Below are 22,201 nucleotides of genomic sequence, written 5' to 3'. Positions count from 1 at the left end.
GGCACCTCTGTACCTTCAGGCTCTGATCAGTCCCTACACCCAAATGAGGGCATTGCGTTCATCCACCTCTGGCCTGCTGGCCCCCCTACCTCTGCGGAAGCATAGTTCCCGCTCAGCCCAGTCAAAACTGTTCGCTGCTCTGGCACCCCAATGGTGGAACAAGCTCCCTCACGACGCCAGGACAGCGGAGTCACTCACCACCTTCCGGAGACACTTGAAACCCCACCTCTTTAAGGAATACCTGGGATAGGATAAAGTAATCCTTCTACCCCCCCTTACCCCAACCCCCCCCCAAAAAAGAAAAAAAAATTGTAAAGTGGTTGTCCCACTGGCTATCATAAGGTGAATGTACCAATTTGTAAGTCGCTCTGGATAAGAGCGTCTGCTAAAAGACGAAAATGTAAATGAAAATGAGATTATGATTTCTTAATTTCTTGCTTTTTGTACTTCTTGGATTATTGTGTGCATTGTTATTGTATTGCTAGATATTACTGCACTGTTAGAGCTAGAAACACAAGCATTTCGCTGCACTTGCGATAACATCTGTAAATCTGTGAACGTGACCAGTAAACTTTGATTTGATGGTTTATGATTCTTCTGGGAACAGCAGTTGCAGCTTGTCACCCTCCACACACATTCTTTGAGGAAGGCTGTCACTCCATTTCATTCCTCTCTCTCTATCAATCCTGGACACATCTCTTATTGAATACCTTTTTTCCCCAAATAGTTCCAGAGATGTTTTGCATATGTGAGTGAGTGTGCAGGGGGGATTGAAATAAACATGACTCAAGCTACATCATAAATACTTGCCACTGTTGAGTAACCGTTGTTTGCAGTGGCACTTCAACTATCTCATTCTCCCACCCCCTTTGTTCCATCGCCTCAGTTCATTTCTTGTTCTCTGCTCCTAGAACCTTCCTTTCCATCCATCCACCCCCCACTGACCCATACTACCACATTGCAGGGATGTGTCTATCGTGATGGATTGTTCTGGATTCCTGGCAGAAACAGAGGTCTACACCCTTGGACTCCAGCCAGGTGTTAGGGTTACTCATACTCTCACAGTCCAGCATCCCTTACAGACAGACGTCATCCGCCCCCCAAGCAGACTCACTCTGCAAGGCACCACATTCCTGCGCTCTCTGCCTCTCAGAGGAGGCTGGTGGGAGGAACTATAGGAGGACAGGCTCATTATAATGGCTTAAATTGAATGGAGTGTGGTATGATTTGTTTGAGACTGTTCCATTTATTTCATTACAGCCACTTGCCTCCACTGCTGCCTCACATGCAGTTGTAGTATCTTAATTTGAGCCAGTTTGCTACAGCAGGAAAATAATCCTGCGGCAACAGGAAATGTGAATTTTTATGTGGATTACAATGAATGGACATTTTTTGTAGTGGTTGATACATTTTTCAGTATGGCAAATGAAGTCTGACATTTTAAAGTGGATATTACAAACTTTAAAAGCCTTTTTAAACCTTGAATACACTACACATTTGCATTTCCTGCCGTGCAGGAAAATTCTCAGCAACAAAAGAGTGATCAAATTAAGCTCCTACATATGTACAGCAGTCAGCAGACACTGACTGGGGAGTCCAAGGCAAGCTAATGAGCAGCCGTTCCATAGCATTGTTGATAAGAGGGCAAATCATAACATTATCATTACAGAACCATAACAACATTTCAAGCAGACCCCTGGCTCTAGCTAGCTTATATAAATCAATCAGTAAGTCATGAATCCATGTTAAAGTGAGAGACCATCTGTCTATGACTAGGTGATGTGAATATATAGACATATGTCAATGCCCCTCCTCTGGGCTCCCCTGGGCTTTGATCATGGTACTACTGCTCTGTCCCCCTGAATGAGGCTGTTTCTATGGTCTGTATGAAACGGCATTCCCTCTACAGGCCCCAGCCCAGAGATGTGGGTTAAAGGCCCATCATGGAAAACACTCCCCCAGCCCTCTCTGGAGTGTTGTGCCCTATCTCATTGCATTGTGGGGGCAGATAAAGCCCCTCTGACTGGGAGTCTGTCTGTCTGTGGAGCTCTAGGGGGCTGGGGGAATATGGTCAAAACAAATAGAGGGCTCCAGATACTGGGTATACCTATATATTCTTCCGACTTTGGAATGTTGCTTAGATAAAGCCGTTCTAATAGTCCACGAAAATGTCATGAATTTGATAAAGAACCATTGATCTAAATACATCAGTCAAGATACACCATAACAAGAACCTAAAAGGGTTATTTGGCTGTCCCCATAGGAGAACCCTTTGAAGAACCCTTTTTGGTTCCAGATAGAACCCTTTTGGTTCCAGGTAGAACCCTTTCCACAGAGGGTGCTACATGGAATCCAAAATGGTTCTACCTGGAACCAAAAAGGCTTCTACCTGGAACCGAAAAGGGTTCTCCTATGGGGACAGCCGAAGAACCCTTTTGGAACCCTTTTTTCTAAGAGTGTAGTGGTCACTGGTCAGACGGCCGTACTGGAATGTAAAGAGAAGCGACCTTGGTTGTAAATGTCCAGTTCTTTATGCCTTTGAATCAGTCTATTGCACAACGTTTTGTCCAGCCATTGTGGGAAGTTAGTCTCTGTTGCTCTCTTTTTGTTCTCTCTTTTCCTTTGTGCCCCCCTCTGTTTCATTGAGGCAAATGTTAACATTGAGACAGCATCTGGTTCTAATTAAACACTCCCCTCCCACTCGCGTCGTTTCCCCTGTCATGACTCCTTCTAGCTCCTTCTACCCTCTTAGCATCTCTCTCTCTCTCTCTCTCTCTCTCTCTCTCTCTCTCTCTCTCTCTCTCTCTCTCTCTCTCTGCCTGTGGCTCCCTCCACCCGTCCTCCACCCGTCCTCCACCTCTTCCCACTCTTTGCTCCTGTCTCTCTCTTCTGGTTCACCCTCTTACTGTGTCTGCTCTCTGCATCATGAAGTGTGAGGATTGTATCTGGGGTCTTTCTGTGCTCCTGGCTCTCTGTTTAGGATCGGCACAGGGCCAGAGCCAGAGCCAACCAGGGACTAACTACACCAGGTAGGAAATAGGGGTGTTTGGGGCTTGTTGGTGTGTATGTAATGTATGTTTGCAAGAGGCTTTACGGTGATGGCTCCATTTGGGTGAATGCACAGTTTATTCACTTGTGGCAATATCCACAAGGATGCACTTTACATTATTTATATGGTTCACAATATACCATAACCGTTTATAGAGTGTGTATGCTTTTGAGAGTGTGCCATGTTCAGATTTCACGCAGTGTGCTCCGAACTCCCTATCTGAGCTTCCTGCATGTGTATATTCGCTTGGGGGTATGGCAGTGATGTTGTGGTTGTGACTGACTGGTCCATGATTTTGATGTGGTTGAGCTCCCCCAGATGTTAATGCTTTGAGGGTCTGTCTGTATGTGCCTGTGTGGGGTTGGATCAGGACGGATCTGACTGGACATCTTGGCTCTCATCAGCTGGCCTCTCTCTCTGCTGGGGTTCTGCATGTCTGAGCTCCTATAATGTGAACTTTCTCAATGAGTTCAAGATTTGATCTCGATGGTATTGGCTAGAGTACTGTAAAAGTTATTTTGTCCTCAGGTTGGAATAATGGTAATTGACTGGTTTTCTAAACAAGCGGCCAATGAGAACAATGTTTATTTCGTTTCTTGTTGTCTTTATTTAGCTTTTTTGACACTCCATAAAGGGGATGAGTTATTTTGCCTCAGCCCAGTTGACAAGACCCAGCTGTTAGAAGTGCACTCAGCAGCTCTGTCTCCTGTACAGACAGTCTCCAATGTGTCTGTGTAACCAACTTCACATATCCCCCCAGAAGAAATGCACACGGACACCCACACTTCAGGTTGACTCGGTTTTTATCTGCAGTAAAATATATCAAACAGTGATGACAGGCATTGACAGGACGGTCACAGCCACACGTTCACTGCTCTCAGAATATCTCTCTTAGACTGAATCCACAAAGTGATCGTATAGTATACATGCGTTGTGTTTAGAAAATAAAAAAAATACAGAAAAGCATACCTGCAGTAAAAGATATCAAACAGTGATGACAGGCATTGACAGGACGGTCACAGCCACACGTTCACTGGTTAGGTAGGACACAATATATATTTTAGATAGGAGCAACAGTAGTGATACATACCCTCAATGTGAAGTAATATTAATCCATAAATACAGAGCACAAGTACAACCCTTTTATATAAACCTTTTAAGGTAGTATGAAAATAAACATTCACTTAATTTCAATAAGTCACCTGCTAGCAAATCACATGCTGGAAATAGCTAGCGTGACGTTGTAGTGCAGTGACCATCGGTGCTAGTTAGCTCATCATTAACATGGCTAGCTAAGCCAGCAAAAACTTGGTTAACTTGCTGAAATAGGTCTTCAATACATTAACGGCAAAATAAATACATACATAGCCACATTTGCTATTGACTTTAGGATATATGAACCAGTTTTCCAAAAACACTTATGTTATACAGTTTTAAACAGTTTTTATATACAGAGGAAGTAGACACGAACCTGCTCTCTCAGACTGAGGAGCAGGCAGACCAACTTCCCAAATAGGGAAGTAGTTGTTCTTTCAAAAGAAAATAGTACAAAAAATGGTAAGCCCGAAGACCTCTCGTATTACCAAATATATTTATGAATTCAGTAACACAAAATTAAAGGAAACTTTATTTATATCACCCCTTTTCCTGAAGTGAATGGTTTCACCCTACCGTGAACTGCGGCGTACTTTGATGTCTACATTGCGCACGAGGTTGATGGAAACTCTACATTTTCACTTTGTTACACTCACCCCTGCAGAATTCCATCAACCCATACAGACCTTAGACACATTACTAGGGCAGGCACTTTAAACCTGTTAAAGAAATACCTGAAGGGTAAACCTTAGCCATGGGCTATCCATAGGACAGTACAAAACATTGTACAATGTAATAACGTGTCTTTTACACATCACATTCACCCTTTCTGTCCCGTAACCTAAACTGTCACTTGCACTCAACACTGAATACATATAGCCTACTTAATACTCTGCATCACTGATATCCAAGACATTCAACAGGACATTTAGGAGTGTTGTTATGGTCTCTGACATGTTAGGTTCTCTGACAAGCATTGTCATGGCTTCAACAAGTCTCTTTACTGGTCTAACAACCCTTCTGTACCTTGTACGTGTCACACTACCCTCCTCTAAATTATTGTTAGAGCTTTGTGAAATGACTGTATCGTGGGACTTGTCCTCAACAATGTCTTTTAGGGGAGATAGTCTGCTGCTTTGGGCCTGCTCACTTGGGCCAACTTCACTGACCCTGATACTATTCCGGGTGGCCGATTTGCTTGTTTGAATTTGATCATTTGGTGCAAAGTCACTGACCCTTATACTGCTTTTGGAGGACGTTTCTAATTCATCAGCCAAGGGTTGCAAGCTATCATCCTCAGAGTGGTAAGGGTCTCCTTCTGGGTCTCTGTCACTATTGCTTTGAAATTCGGAATGCTCCATGTGACCAGAGTTACTAGTTCTAGATTCCTGCTTGCTTTCAGAATCTCCCATTGACTCGGTTTCTCCATTACACTCTTATCCCATCAACGAGGACTCGGAGGCATCCATAGCCTCATCAACTACTTTTGGACTTAGACTACGGAGGATCCAGATTGCAGTTCTCTGGCCATCACTGCCCCCATCCACATCTGGTAGTGGATTTCGTTTCATAGCTCTGTCATCTGCAAAACTCTCATCTGAAAGGATGGAGGGAACATTTGTATCATCAGCCTCTCCAATTGGAAGAAAGTTCACAGGAAGTAAGAAGTTGCGGTGTACAACCTTGCTCTTGTCTGTGGAAGGGTTGACTACTCTGTAGATGTGCAGATCTGGGTTGCTCCAGCTGATGACAGACGGTAGATTCCCACACATCTGCCAATTTCCGTTTGCCCTGTTCTTTCTTGTTGGCTAAGATAACTTTGTCACCGACCTCCAGGGTACATCCTTTCACCTTCTTGTCATATTCTCTTGCCTGCTTTTTCTGTGCCTTTGATGTGTTCTTCTGTGTGATACGCACGGCCTCCTGAAGATCTCTTTGAAAGGAGCCTACAAATTCATTTTAACCCAAAACGGTCTCATCTCTCAGAACACTTCCAAACATGGCGTCGACCGGTAGCTGTGGGGTCCGCCCAAACATTAAGTAAAAAGGGGCGAACCCTGTCGTCTCATGCACGGTACAGTTATATGCAAACGTGAGAGTTTGTAACATCTGAGGCCATTTCTCTTTCGTCCGTGGAGGCAAGGCTCGGATCATATTCCCCAAAGTACGATTAAACTTTCGGTTTGCCCATTGCACATTGGGTGATATGGAGTTGTGTGAGATTTCTTCACTCCTGCCAGGTCCATTAGCTCTGATATCAGCTTGCTCTCAAAGTTGGCCCCTTGGTCACTTAAAAGACGCTGAGGAAAACCGTAAATACAGAAAAAGCTGTTCCACAGTTTTTTGGCAACTTGTTTTGCTGTCTGATTTGTACAAGGGAAGGCGTGAGCTACTTTGGTAAAATGGTCTGTTACTACTAGTACTTCAACACTCTCTCCATCCTTTCCTTCAGCCACCCAGAAATCGATACAGACCAACTCTAGTGGTGCACTTGTCTTAATCGATTGAAGAGGAGCTCTTGCCTCAAGTCTTCTTGACTTGCTCACAACACAGCGTCTACATCTCACGACATAGTCTTTCACCTGTTCATCCATACCAACCCAAAATAACCTCTGTCTGATGAGGTGTACGTTTCTTGATTGACCTTGGTGTGCAGCATCATCATGTGTTCCCTTCAACACATCCGCCTTCAGGGACAAAGGTACAATGAACTGATATCTCTTATTTCCGGTTTTGTCCTTTGATGTCCTGTACAGTATTCCATCCTTGTATTCCAACTTCTCCCAATGTTTCAAAAGTTTCTGCACGTCCACTGTTTCATGTTCTCTTTCACGATGTGATGGTCTCCGTTTCCTCTCCACATAATAGGTAGCACGAGCCAATGTCTCATCTGCTTGCTGCTTCTCTTTGAGATCTCCTAGTGAAAAAACGGGGAGTGCTGGATAACCTCCCTGCAGATGTTGGGATAGCAGCATCAGAGGGACAGTGCACATAGATATGATCCCCTTTTGGTACAAGCTGTTGTCTAGGAGTGCCTTCACTTCATCACTAGAGACCTCAGCAGCCTTTGTACCATGATTGGACCCTGTTATGCCACTGTTTGGCGGGGCTTGGCAATTCACAGACAGCCGGAGCATCTCTTGTACGTTCTCTGCTGTGACATGTTGTGTGGTACCATCCCTGACGAACGGTACACGGCTGAGTAAGTCAGTGGGTATGTTCTGTGGCCCAGGTACAGTGGGGAAAAAAAGTATTTAGTCAGCCACCAATTGTGCAAGTTCTCCCACTTAAATAGATGAGAGAGGCCTGTCATTTTCATCATAGGTACACGTCAACTATGACAGACAAATAGAGATTTTTTTTCCAGAAAATCACATTGTAGGATTTTTAATGAATTTATTTGCAAATTATGGTGGAAAATAAGTATTTGGTCACCTACAAACAAGCAAGATTTCTGGCTCTCACAGACCTGTAACTTCTTCTTTAAGAGGCTCCTCTGTCCTCCACTCGTTACCTGTATTAATGGCACCTGTTTGAACGTGTTATCAGTATAAAAGACACCTGTCCACAACCTCAAACAGTCACACTCCAAACTCCACTATGGTCAAGACCAAAGAGCTGTCAAAGGACACCAGAAACAAAATTGTAGACCTGCACCAGGCTGGGAAGACTGAATCTGCAATAGGTAAGCAGCTTGGTTTGAAGAAATCAACTGTGGGAGCAATTATTAGGAAATGGAAGACATACAAGACCACTGATAATCTCCCTCGATCTGGGGCTCCACGCAAGATCTCACCCCGTGGGGTCAAAATGATCACAAGAACGGTGAGCAAAAATCCCAGAACCACACGGGGGGACCTAGTGAATGACCTGCAGAGAGCTGGGACCAAAGTAACAAAGCCTACCATCAGTAACACACTACTCCGTCAGGGACTCAAATCCTGCATTGCCAGACGTGTCCCCCCGCTTAAGCAGGCCCGTCTGAAGTTTGCTAGAGTGCATTTGGATGATCCAGAAGAGGATTGGGAGAATGTCATATGGTCAGATGAAACCAAAATATAACTTTTTGGTAAAAACTCAACTCATCGTGTTTGGAGGACAAAGAATGCTGAGTTGCATCCAAAGAACACCATACCTACTGTGAAGCATGGGGGTGGAAACTTCATGCTTTGGGGCTGTTTTTCTGCAACGGGACCAGGACGACTGATCCGTGTAAAGGAAAGAATGAATGGGGCCATGTATCGTGAGATTTTTAGTGAAAACCTCCTTCCATCAGCAAGGGCATTGAAGATGAAACATGGCTGGGTCTTTTAGCATGACAATGATCCCAAACACACCTCCCGGGCAACCTGTTGTCTGGACCTATGGCAGTCTCTATGGGGGTGCCACAGGGTTCAATTCTTGGGCCAACTCTTTTCTCTGTGTATATCAATGACGTCGCTCTTGCTGCTGGTGACTCTCAGATCCACCTCTACGCAGACGACACCATTTTGTATACATCTGGCCCTTCATTGGACACTGTGTTAACAAACCTCCAAACGAGCTTCAATTCCATACAACACTCCTTCAGTAGCCTCCAACTGCTCTTAAACACTAGTAAAACAAAATGCATGCTCTTCAACCGAACGCTGCTTGCACCCGCCCACCCGACTAGAATCACTACTCTAGACGGGTCTGACCTAGAGTACGTGGACAACTACAAATATCTAGGTGTCTGGTTAGACTGTAAACTCTCCTTCCAGACTCACATTAAGAATCTCCAATCCAAAGTTAAATCTAGAATCGGTTTCCTATTTCGCAACAAAGCCTCCTTCACTCATGCTGCCAAACATGCCCTTGTAAAACTGACTATCCTACCGATCCTTGACTTCGGCGATGTCATTTACAAAATAGCCTCCAACACTCTACTCAGCAAATTGGATGTTGTCTATCACAGTGCCATCCGTTTTGTCTCCAAAGCCCCATATAATACCCACCACTGTGACCTGTACGCTCTTGTTGGCTGGTCCTCACTACATATTCGTCGCCAAACCCACTGGCTCCAGGCCATCTATAAATCACTGCTAGGCAAATCCCCGCCTTATCTTAGCTCATTGGTCACCATAGCAACACCCACCCGTAGTCTGCGCTCCAGCGGGTATATCTCACTGGTCATCCCCAAAGCCAACACCTCCTTTGGCCGCAATTCCTTCCAGTTCTCTGCTGCCAATGACTGGAACAAACTGCAAAAATCTCTGAAGCTGGAGACGCTTATCTCCCTCACTAACTTTAGGCATCAGTTGTCAGAGCACCTTACCGATCACTGCACCTGTACACAGCCCATCTGAAATTAGCCCGCCCAACTACCTCATCCCTATATTGTTATTTATTTTGCTCATCTGTACCCCAGTATCTCTATTTGCACATCATCTCTTGCACATCATTCCAGTGTTAATACTAAATTGTAATTATTTTGCACTATAGCCTATTTTATTGCCTTACCTCCATAACTTGCTAAATTTGCACACTGTATATTAATTGTATTTCTGTTGTATTTTTTGATTTTTGTTTTGTTTTACCCCATATGTAACTCTGTGTTGTTGTTTTTATCGCACTGCTATGCTTTATCTTGGCCAGGTCGCAGTTGTAAATGAGAACTTGTTCTCAACTGGTTTACCTGGTTAAATAAAGGTGAAATAAAAAAAAAAATAAAAAAAAATTCGTAAGAAGCATTTCAAGGTCCTGGAGTGGCCAAGCCAGTCTCCAGATCTCAACCCCATAGAAAATCTTTGGAGGGAGTTGAAAGTCCGTGTTGCCCAGCGACAGCCCCAAAACATCACTGCTCTAGAGGAGATCTGCATGGAGGAATGGGCCAAAATACCAGCAACAGTGTGTGAAAACCTTGTGAAGACTTACAGAAAACGTTTGACCTGTGTCATTGCCAACAAGGGGTATATAACAAAGTATTGAGAAACTTTTGTTATTGACCAAATACTTATTTTCCACCATAATTTGCAAATAAATTCATAACAAATCCTACAATGTGATTTTCTGGATTATTTTTTCTCAATTTGTCTGTCATAGTTGACGTGTACCTATGATGAAAATTACAGGCCTCTCTCATCTTTTTAAGTGGGAGAACTTGCACAATTGTTGGCTGACTAAATACTTTTTTTCCCCACTGTATGTATTTCAGATCAAAGTCATACGGGGCTAGCTTCGCCACCCACCTCTGCTCACAGGCATCAAGTTTAGGCTTTGTCAGTATGTGAGTGAGTGGGTTATTATCTGTCAGGACAGTAAATCTGGCACCTTTTAGCCAGTGACAGAAATTTTCACATACGGCCCATTTCAATAGAAGAAACTCTAGACGATGGGCTGGATATCTTGCTTGGGATTTGTTGAGGGATTTACTAGCAAACGCAATGGGTCTACTTTTACTCTCGCCCTCTGGGATCTGGCTCAGAACAGTGCCTAGGCCGTCAATTGAAGCATCAGTTGAAAGTATGAAGGGTTTACTCAAGTCTGGGTGCGCTAAAACTACAGCATTTATCACAGCTGCTTTTAACTCATCAAAGGCATGTTGACACTCACTCGTCCAGTCTTCAGGTGTCAGCTTCCGGGACGGGCTACTCTGAGTCTTGCCATTTGTATCTTTTCGTTTGGTTTTCTGTCCCGCTGTTAAACAGTACAGTGGCTTGGCGATTTTTGAAAACCCGTTGATAAAATGGGAGTAATAGTTCATCATTCCGAGAAATGACTGGACCCTCTTCAGTCCAGGGGTTTTCCCATCCATCTCCATGAGATCAGTGGATGTCATCTCACTGATTGCCGTCACTTTTCCCTTGTCAGTCTGGATCCCTTCTTGAGATATCACATGGCCCAAGAATTTCACAGAACGCCTAAGGAAGAGGCACTTTTTTGGGGCAAGCTTCAAGTTGTTGTTTGAGAGTCTACTGAAAACCAACTCCAACCGTTCAAGTGCTTCTTGTTCACTTTTACCAAAGACCAATAAGTCATCTAGATAGCACAAAAGGGAGAGATAGTTCTGATCCCCAAAGATTGACATCATCATCCTGGCAAACGTAGCTGGGCTGTTGCAGAGGCCCTGAACCATTCTGTTATAATCGAAAAGGCCAACTGGTGTGGTAACGGCTGTGTATTTACGATCTTCTTCGTGTATGGGAAATATTGTAAAATCCCGATGTCAGATCCATTGTGCTGAAAAGGCAGTTTCCGCCCAATGACACCAGGGCATCGGCTTGATTTGGTAGGGGATAAGCATCCTTCTCAGTTCTTGTGTTGAGCCATCGGAAATCTGTACCGATTCTGAGTTCACCATTTGGTTTCCAGACAAGAACGAGGGGGGATGCCCACTCACTATTTGATTTCCTGAGGATGTCACGTTCTTCCATTTCCTCCAAAGTTTGTTTCTGTTTTTGGAAGTCACATGGTGGCACTCTGCTGTAAGGAAGTCTGAAAGGCCTCTCATCTTTCAGTCTTATTCTATGCACAAAGTCTCTTGCCACAGTCCAATTTCCCTCTGGAAAATATGCTGTCATATTTCACAACCAGGTGGGCCATCTTGTTTTTCCATTCATCTGATACTTCACAGGAGGCAATGTCAACATCAGTCAGACCCATGTCTTTCAACACATCAGCATATGAACGTTTTTCTGCCTGTTCAGTCGTGGTTCCAGTGACATTAGAAGGATTACTTTATCCTATCCCAGGTGTTCCTTAAAGAGGTGGGGTTTCAAATGTATCCGGAAGGTGGTGAGTGACTCCGCTGTCCTGGCGTCGTGAGGGAGCTTGTTCCACCATTGGGGTGCCAGAGCAGCGAACAGTTTTGACTGGGCTGAGCGGGAACTGTGCTTCAGCAGAGGTAGGGGAGCCAGCAGGCCAGAGGTGGATGAACGCAATGCCCTCGTTTGGGTGTAGGGACTGATCAGAGCCTGAAGGTACGGAGGTGCCATTCCCCTCACAGCTCCGTAGGCAAGCACCATGGTCTTGTAGCAGATGCGAGCTTCAACTGGAAGCCAGTGTAGTGTGCGGAGGAGCGGGGTGACGTGAGAGAACTTGGGAAGGTTGAACACCAGACGGGCTGCGTCATTCTGGATGAGTTGTAGGGGTTTAATGGCAAAGGCAGGGAGCCCAGCCAACAGCGAGTTGCAGTAATCCAGACGGGAGATGACAAGTGCCTGGATTAGGACCTGTGCCGCTTCCTGTGTAAGGCAGGGTCGTACTCTCCGAATATTGTAGAGCATGAACCTACAGGATCGGGTCACTGCCTTGATGTTAGGGGAGAACGACAGGGTGTTGTCCAGGGTCACGCCAAGGCTCTTCGCACTCTGGGAGGAGGACACAACGGAGTTGTCAACCGTGATGGCAAGATCATGGAACGGGCAGTCCTTCCCCGGGAGGAAGAGCAGCTCCGTCTTGCCAAGGTTCAGCTTGATGTGGTGATCCGTCATCCATACTGATATGTCTGCCAGACATGCAGAGATGCGATTCGCCACCTGGTTATCAGAAGGGGGAAAGGAGAAGATTAGTTGTGTGTCGTCTGCGTAGCAATGATAGGAGAGGCCATGTGAGGATATGACAGAGCCAAGTGACTTGGTGTATAGCGAGAATAGGAGAGGGCCTAGAACTGAGCCCTGGGGGACACCAGTGGTGAGAGCACGTGGTGCGGAGACAGCTTCTCGCCACGCCACTTGGTAGGAGCGACCGGTCAGGTAGGGACGCAATCCAAGAGTGAGCCGCGCCGGAGATGCCCAGCTCGGAGAGGGTGGAGAGGAGGATCTGATGGTTCACAGTATCAAAGGCAGCAGACAGGTCTAGAAGGACAAGAGCAGAGGAGAGAGAGTTAGCTTTAGCAGTGCGGAGAGCCTCCGTGACACAGAGAAGAGCAGTCTCAGTTGAATGACCAGTCTTGAAACCTGACTGGTTTGGATCAAGAAGGTCATTCTGAGAGAGAGAGCAAGAGAGTTGGCTAAAGACGGCACGCTCAATAGTTTTGGAGAGAAAAGAAAGAAGGGATACTGGTCTGTAGTTGTTGACATCAAAGGGATCGAGTGTTGGTTTTTTGAGAAGGGGTGCAACTCTCGCTCTCTTGAAGACGGAAGGGACATAGGCAGCGGTCAAGGATGAGTTGATCAGCGAGGTGAGGTAAGGGAGAAGGTCACCGGAGATGGTCTGGATAAGAGAGGAGGGGATAGGGTCAAGCGGGCAGGTTGTTGGGCGGCCGGCCGTCACAAGTCGCAAGATTTTATCTGAAGAGAGAGGGGAGAAAGAAGTCAAAGCATAGGGTAGGGCAGTGTGAGCAGGACCAGCAGTATCATTTGACTTAACAAACGAGGATTGGATGTCGTCAACCTTCTTTTCAAAATGGTTGACGAAGTCATCCACAGAGAGGGAGGAGGGGGGGGGGAGGGGGAGGAGGATTCAGCAGGGAGGAGAAGGTGGCAAAGAGCAAGGTAATGAAATCATGGAAAGGTTAATGGGGAGGGCCAAGGATTTAGTCAAGATAGGAATCCGCAGCAACCCCCTTGTAAACATCAGCAGAGACCCTGAGGTTATTTTCAGTATTTTGAAACAGCATTTTGGTGAGGCTGTCTCCTCTACTACACCGCTTCAAGACTTTTAGGAAATGCTGGAAACCAAACCTTATCAGGGGGAGAGTAGCTTAGACTACTGGGTGCGCCTTAACCGAGTAGCAGATCTAGCTACTCGGTTAAGGCGCACCCAGTAGTCTAAGCTACTCTCCCCCTGATAAGGTTTGGTTTCCTAAAAGTCTTGAAGCGGTGTAGTAGAGGAGACAGCCTCACCAAAATGCTGTTTCAAAATACTGAAAATAACCTCAGGGTCTCTGCTGATGTTTACAAGGGGGTTGCTGCGGATTCCTATCTTGACTAAATCCTTGGCCCTCCCCATTAACCTTTCCATGATTTCATTACCTTGCTCTGGCGTTTTGTAACCTTTCTTTACCAAGTAAGTCTTCATCATTTCCTGCCACTCATACACAGTACATTTATCTGTTCCATCACCTCTGAAAGTTTACCTTGGACCAGTCTGGCATGCACACTGGGACAGTGTCGGTGGCTACCTTGGATGGAGTGATATTACTTGCTGACAGACTTGAAACAATACTGTTACCAATCTCTTGACCCATCTGTTTGACTAAATCAAGCATAACACTCTGCTGCTTATGGTATTCATCATCATTGGAGTGATTATCATCTCCATCACTCTGACCTGTTGTTTGATCAATAACATCCTCTTGTTTCATTTACTGACCTTACACCAGCACTCCTGGTAAAGCTATGCTCTACCATTCTAGCTATCTGAGCCCCCCTACCAATACTGGGGGTTACAATATCACAGTTAACTCCCCTAGGTTGTAAGTCCTCACTCACCAGTAAAAGTGGTGGATCACCATTGGGCTTAACCAGTGTACCTAGATTTTTTGGTGTGGACATGTTATTCATGACGAGTATTCAAATTAACTTTCTCTTGAAGTTGACGGCAGGTGTAGTCCTCTTCTCTGGAGCACTGCTGTATTCCCCCGGTGATCGGCGATGGCTGATCTTGTAGATCCGGGTCACGGCACCAATTTTGTAACCAACTTCACATATCCCCCCAGAAGAAATGCACACGGACACCCACACTTCAGGTTGACTCGGTTTTTATCTGCAGTAAAATATATCAAACAGTGATGACAGGCATTGACAGGACGGTCACAGCCACACGTTCACTGGTTAGGTAGGACACACTATATCTTCTAGATAGGAGAAACAGTAATAATAATATGCCATTTAGCAGGCGCTTTTATCCAAAGCGACTTACAGTCATGCGTGCATACATTTTTACGCATGGGTGGTCCCGGGGATCGAACCCACTACCCTGGCGTTACACGCGCCATGCTCTACCAATTGAGCTACAGAGGACCACAGCAGTGATACATACCCTCAATGTGAAGTAATATTAATCCATAAATACAGAGCACAAGTACAACCCTTTTATATAAACCTTTTAAGGTAGTAAGAAAATAAACATTCACTTAATTTCAATAAGTCACCTGCTAGCAAATCACCTGCTGGAAATAGCTAGCGTGACGTTGTAGTGCAGTGACCATCGGTGCTAGTTAGCTCATAATTAACATGGCTAGCTAAGCCAGCAAAAACTTGGTTAACTTGCTGAAATAGGTCTTCAATACATTACGGCAGACCAACTTCCCAAATAGGGGAGAAGCACTCAAAACCCACTAGTTGTTCTTTCAAAATAAAATAGTACAAAAAATGGTAAGTCTGAAGACCTCTCGTATTACCAACCTTACTACAATGGCAGCAAATATTTTTATGAATTCAGTAAAACAAAATTAAAGGAAACTAATGGTTTCACCCACTACTCTACCGCGAACTGCGGCGTTCTTTGATGTCTACATTGCGCGCGAGGTTGATGGAAACTCTACAATTTCACTTTGTTACATCTGTCCCCATGACTGTTTGTGAGGCCACTGGCATAATATTATATATTTATCCATGAAAGTATTCTGGCAATAGGCTAGCTTTGGGATTTTTCCGTTGTATAAAGCAAGCTTTGTGTTATTTTGAAAAAGGAGTTTGGATTCTATATTGGAGCAGAGGTGGACGTGCCTGGGTTAGAAACTGGGACAAGCAGAGGGGAGAAATGATAACAAACATTTAGGGGGAGGTCTTCTTGAGGAAGCTCCAGTCAAGGACACCATAACCCCCACTAACTTTGTCCAGTCCCCATCCTGTCTACAACTCAAGGTTATTATAATGTATTATATACAGTATGTGATAAATGCTGGCTAATGCTTACCACATCACTGGGTTCCCACCCTGCTCTCTCTCAGGCCTGTGTTTCACTGTGGAGGAGAAATGGTTGCAGACTCAGGCTTTGTGGGCAGTGAAGGATTTCCAAGCTACTACAAACCCAACAGCAAATGTACCTGGCGCATTACAGTGAGTCACTGGCCCTGCACTACATATCACTCCTCCATTACTCTGAATGTTGCCTACAGACTGACCTAAAGCCTTTTCTGCCCTCTGTCTGAACTCCAGGTCCCAGAAGGCAATGTGGTCATGCTCTCCTTCCGCATCTTCGACCTGGAGGCCGATGCCATGTGTCGCTATGACTACCTGGATGTGTACAACGGCCACTCCAACATGGTGCAGAAACTGGGGAGGTTCTGTGGAACGTTCAGGCCTGGTACTCTCATCTCCACCACCAACACCATGATGCTGGAGATGGGGTCCGACTCTGAGACTGGAGGGAGGGGCTTCCTTGCTTACTTCAATGGAGGAAAACCACATGTGGATGGTGAGCTTTACAGTATAACTTGGGCTCTTTTCTAAGGAACAACACCTTTCTGATTTCCCATGTCTATTAGCTCACATACGGTTACGAAGGCTAATACCAATGTCAAATCCTGTATTCACTTGATTATTTATTGATCTGTATATTAATCATTTCAGATCACCAATTCTGTGGAGGCAAGATGACAAAGGCCCAGGGTGAAGTTAAAACACCCAACTGGCCTGAGAAGAATTACCCAGCAGGCATCAGCTGCTCCTGGCTCGTCACAGTAGAGCCTGACCAGGTCATTACCCATGATGCTCAGATTTTCATGTTCTTTATTCTGCAAATGATGCTGTCATTGTGTTGCACAAACCACAGAACCGAATGTGTACCTAAATGCATAAATATATTGGAGATTCAAGCAACGTTCATCGTGAGTAACGTTGTATTTTGTCATTTTTTTTATTTCTGTCTTTGGGCTAGGTGATTGAGGTGAAGTTTGATAAGTTTGACTTGGAATCAGACAGTTACTGCCGCTTTGACTATGTGGCCTTCTTCAACGGTGGAGAGAAAGATGACTCTCGACGCATTGGAAAATACTGTGGAGACGTCAGCCCCCAGTGAGTGGTGCAAGAATGTACTCTGTTTGTGTGTTAGCCTGACTTCCTGTGTTTATGCTTATGTTTGTCTGTGGTCTAAGTCTATGATGATATACAGATGTTGGATCTTAATTTGATCATCCTGTTGCAGGAGAACTTTCCTTCAATGTAGGAAATGTAAAACTTGCAGTGTATTTGAGGTTTAAAAAGGCTTCTGAAGTTTATAATTTACCTTTGAAATTTCAGACTTGATTTTCTCTTAAGAAAAATGTATCAACCCCTACAAAAAATGTATACTAATTTTAATCATAATAATTGATAATAATTCACATTTCCTGTTGTTGCAGGATTCTTTTCCTGCTGTAGCAAACTGGCTCAAATTAAGATCCTACACCTGTATGTCTGTTTGTTTTTGGCACTTCCTTTAGCTGCTAGCATACATCTCACTGTACTCCACTCTGCTCCAATCCTCTGTATCACTCTCCGCCCACAGAACCATTGTGACCAATGGGAACGTGCTCCTTGTGCAGTTTGTGTCTGACCTCAGCGTGACATCCGATGGCTTCATGGCCAGTTACACCAGCGTCCCCCGCGGATCCAGAACACCCACAGCAGACAACACAGGATCAGGACCCCGTATAGAGTCAGTCCCCGGGAGGCCTGCAGTCAAACCCATCCTGCCTGGGAGAACAGTCATCACAACCACCACCACCACCAAGCCACCCACTACAGACAGATACCAGGTCCCCACAACCCCGCAGCCCAAGGAGCCCACTGTTAAACCCAAACCAGTCAAACCAGTCAGGACCCGCCCACCAAATAAGCCAGGCTCAGACAGGACCAGAGTGACTAGACCAGACGGCAAGAGGCCAGGTAAGAGAAGCTGAAGCACTGGTGTAGCAAGAGCTGAGTTTATATATACATATGTCTGTGTGACTGTGTGTGTTAACAATGTTTGTATTTTCTAGTTCCCCTGAACCCACTGTGTGCAAAGGCATGTAAGAGGGATGGAAACATCAAGAGCAGTTTCTGTGCCAGCGAATTTGGTGAGTTCCACTTGACAGCAGCATCATTGGATAGCCAAAAAAATATATATATTTTTTATGATTATTGGATAGAGAGAGGTGAAAGACTGCTGGATAGCCAAATTAATCAAGCTTAACATCTGTACAATCATTACACAGAGATTTTGAGTTCACAGCAAGTTCACAGCATTGCTCAGGCAATTAAACACAGCAGTCACACCACATACAGTACATAAACACAGCTAAACCAGTGCACATCTATCTATCTATCTATCTATCTATCTATCTATCTATCTATCTATCTATCTATCTATCTATCTATCTATCTATCTATCTATCTATCTATCTATCTATCTATCTATCTATCTATCTATCTATCTATCTATCTATCTATCTATCTATCTATCTATCTATCTATCTATCTATCTATCTATCTATCTATCTATCTATCTATCTATCTATCTATCTATCTATCTATCTATCTCCCTCTTTCAGTGATCACGGGTAAGGTGACAGCGCTGACTCCTGGTCCTCAGGGCAGTGTCTATATCGGTGTGTCTCTCATCAAGGCCTACAAGGCTGGCCGGTTGACCATCACCCAGGCTGGAGTGAACATGTCTGTCAAACTGGTGTCAGCCTGCAAGAAGTGCCCTATCATCCGCAGAGGTACTCTATTTTTCTTCCCAGTCAATCTGACTAGCATGTACAAATGCACACACACTGCTGATTTATCAGTTATGTTGTGTCATCATACACAGTATTGCCAGATTGCCTTATAAATGTATTTTTAATCTCTTTCTCAGGAATGCCCTACATCTTGATGGGCCATGTGGATGAGGATGGGCGTGGCACAATGGCTCCTGGGGCTTTCACTGCCCCATACAAGGCCCCATATCACAAACTGCTGACCAATATCAACAACCAACCATGCTAACCTCACACACCAATAAGGGGCCAGGAAATCCAGTCTCATGCATGGATACCTTGACAACCAAGGTTATGGTGCCAAAAAAATTATCTTTATTCCTGAGGAGTCCTTATCGAAACTGAATGGTCTTGTTTTTTCACTTAATGTTTGATGACACTAACTTAATTTCTGAAATCTCCTTTCATGGGTTCCTCACAGGTTCAGATTAAATGACAAGCATCACATAGCAACAGTTTTACCCACCTCATAATAGGGCTATATATGGTATTATTTTTGTAGTTTTATACACATGCAAATGTCAGGCCTTATATTTGTAATTTATGTTTCTAAATAAAGGATTTACAGCACATGGTGTTGGTTGTATATATTTACAGTATTACATTGACTTTATATTATTTACTGACACACAATGATGGTATGCCACCTAGTGGTCAGATTTACAATAGCGTAGACCTTCCAATGACACAGAACAGGTGGCACCACCCTCTCAAATAATTAGTATACACAGTTGCTTGCTGCAATTCACAGTCAAGCGTTAACTGACGATATCAGACACCTGCATAGATGCGGTAAGGAGGTCAATGGAACGCAGACCGTGGGGGATAGAAGAAGGACCCCGAATTGGCCCACATTAAACAAATCTGATCAAACAAAGTGGATATTCGTCAAATCCGTCATGATTTATGTATTGTAACAGGCCCACAATGTGGTTACTAAAGTCCGAATTGGATATACGTATGTGGCTGTTTCCGCTGCATAGCATTTAGAAGTTGTCCCTTTTCAGGTTTAGAATAATTGAATGCTAAATGCTAACTCCCGTTCGTATAAACTGGTAGCATAGCTAGCATACAGAAATCGGTAGTGGTAGTCAAAGTCGTTTTTAACTGTAATGCAGTTGATTGGTGACAATGACATGAACATGTATTGGGGTTGACATCCATACAAGCATTATACTCCAGTTTTGACCCCAACATAGATTGAAATACACATATAAACAATAGTCTAATGTAGGCTAATTTTGCTGGGGTGTAATGAGGAGATTCGGGATCTTTCCCCCACCCGTTTCCATGGCAATTCCATTGTTTTGGTGAGTTACATTGACCTCTTTACCGCATCTATAGCGGATGTTTTGGCGGTGTTTTTAGAGCCTTCAAATCGGTGAGCAGATGCTCTTGCGTCATTGTCATGAAGCCACACCCACCCCAACTCTTGTTAGAAGTTCAAAACGAGAAAGTGTAGGCTATATATAAATAATTAAACCAAATAATGAGGATTTCTATCATCCTAATCTAGGTGTAGGCTAGATTACATCTCACATTCCAGTGTTCAAAATTGTAAACAAGGATGCATGGGATTTCTGTTAATGCGAGTCAGTGCAGCCAATGGCAATGTCCGCTTTAGGTATAATGCCAGAAGCCTCTTGTGGATTTGACAGCTTTAAAGCAGTTCCACCTCCAACACCGCCAAAACAACCTCTATGCGGATGTCGGCTGATTGAATAGAGCCCTAAATCACGAATAAGACACAATACACAAACATGTTGAATTGAAAATAAGATAATATGCACAGGGATTTCCAGAGTGATGCTTATTTGGTATTGACTACTAAAGCTGGAGTCTCCATAGTCGACTTCTTAGGGAACTGTTTGAAATGTTTTTTTGATGCAACAGTGACACTAGGTGGCCAAACTCTGCTGTAATTGTTTTGCTTTTTCATTTCAGCTATTAAAACCCCTAGAGTCAAAGTCTGCGCCCCCACATAAATCGAATTAGCATAATAAATTAAAAACATAAAAATCCGTCTGTTTAAACTAGATATCTTACATTTTTTGGCATCGGCTGCGTCTCAATCCATCACATCCGCCAATGGCGGCCTTCCGCATCTGAGGTGGAAGGTGGCCGAGCTACAGCATCTGAACGGTTTGGCCTAAAAACTAATATGACCACTCTATGGAAAGATGAGACTCTCACGAACACAAGGGTGTTCTCTGGTGAAGTCGGTACCACCGATCTGCCAATTTCTGTCTGTAGCATCCGAACAGTTTGGGATACACACTAATATGACCCATCTATGGAAAGCTGAGACTCTCACAAACATGTACATGTTGGTTGTTTTGCTCTGGCCTGCAATCTGGTCTCAGAGCATTTTGTATTATTCTGTACATAAATCGAGACACTCCATTTAGTATGATACTGTATGTTACGTTTCGTATGGTATGCATTAATTTGTGGATGTCCATCATCCATTTCATACAATATGTTACGAATTTGCAAAATGTACAATATGCTACGAATTTACAAAAAATATTATATGTTACGAATTCCAATTTGTTGTTGCTAACGTTAGCTAGGTGGCTAATGCTAAGGTTAGGGTTAAGGTTAGGAGTTAAGTTAAAGGGTTAATGTTAGGGTTAGTGTTAGGGGAAGGGTTAGCTAACATGCTAAATAGCTGCAATGTAGCTAAAAAGTAGTAAGTAGTTGCAAAGTTGCTAATTAGCTAACATTGTCTGTGATGAGATTCAAACACACAACCTTTGGGTTGCTAGACATTCGCATTATATGCCTACCCATCCACTCTGACCAACCACTCTCCTTTCATTTTTGTCTTAAGTAACCTTTTCTCTTATGCAACCATACCAAACATAACATATCATACTAATTTGAGTGTCACAGATTTACATTTACTATGTTAGGTCTAGTCTATGAGACCAGGCTGTGCTATAGGACACCTATAAGCCTCACAGGACTAGTCTGAAGGTAGCCCTGTACCAGTTTAGAAAATGAATGGAAGTTTACTGTATGGAAGTAGTTTAGCGCACAAAAAAAGGGGTTAAATATGAATAATACAAAAATCCTGATCTTTCTTATAGCTCTCAGTTATAGGACCTACACTTTAAAACAAATCCTTTTGATATATTTTTTGACTCTCTGTTTATCCATGTATGAATCTGTGTTTCTATGGGCTAATAGCAGTAAGGCAAATTCAATGTTTCATCCCCCAAAAATGTATACTTAAAGCGTCCTAAAATTCCAAATCAAATAGCTAAATGATCCTTGGTTGGGCCATTTTGGTTCGGAACATTTTAAGGATTAAAAACCAAGGAGACCAGTTGTATTATCCATGGCTGCAGTTACAGTATACTGCTAACATAATGCTATGATAATGTGTTAATATAATGTCTGCGTAATGACATTGCACACAT

At 43.9% G+C, this 22,201-nt stretch overlaps 1 protein-coding gene across 1 annotated transcript; it reads left to right on the top strand.

Moving 5' to 3' along the window:
- Nucleotides 1-2,807: 2,807 nt before the first annotated feature.
- Nucleotides 2,808-19,346, top strand: LOC121541800 (procollagen C-endopeptidase enhancer 2). Its single transcript, XM_041851103.2, has 9 exons — nt 2,808-3,029; nt 16,002-16,110; nt 16,210-16,468; nt 16,624-16,748; nt 16,931-17,067; nt 17,540-17,919; nt 18,015-18,092; nt 18,567-18,737; nt 18,875-19,346. Exons 1-9 carry the CDS (start codon nt 2,926-2,928, stop codon nt 19,003-19,005), a joined length of 1,494 nt encoding a protein of 497 aa, XP_041707037.1. The 5' UTR covers nt 2,808-2,925; the 3' UTR covers nt 19,006-19,346.
- The last annotated feature ends 2,855 nt before the right edge of the window (nt 19,347-22,201 follow it).

The sequence above is a fragment of the Coregonus clupeaformis genome, chromosome 27, assembly GCF_020615455.1.
Source record: "Coregonus clupeaformis isolate EN_2021a chromosome 27, ASM2061545v1, whole genome shotgun sequence".
Lineage (NCBI taxonomy): Eukaryota > Metazoa > Chordata > Actinopteri > Salmoniformes > Salmonidae > Coregonus > Coregonus clupeaformis.
This window is presented reverse-complemented; position numbering and strand designations above follow the sequence as displayed.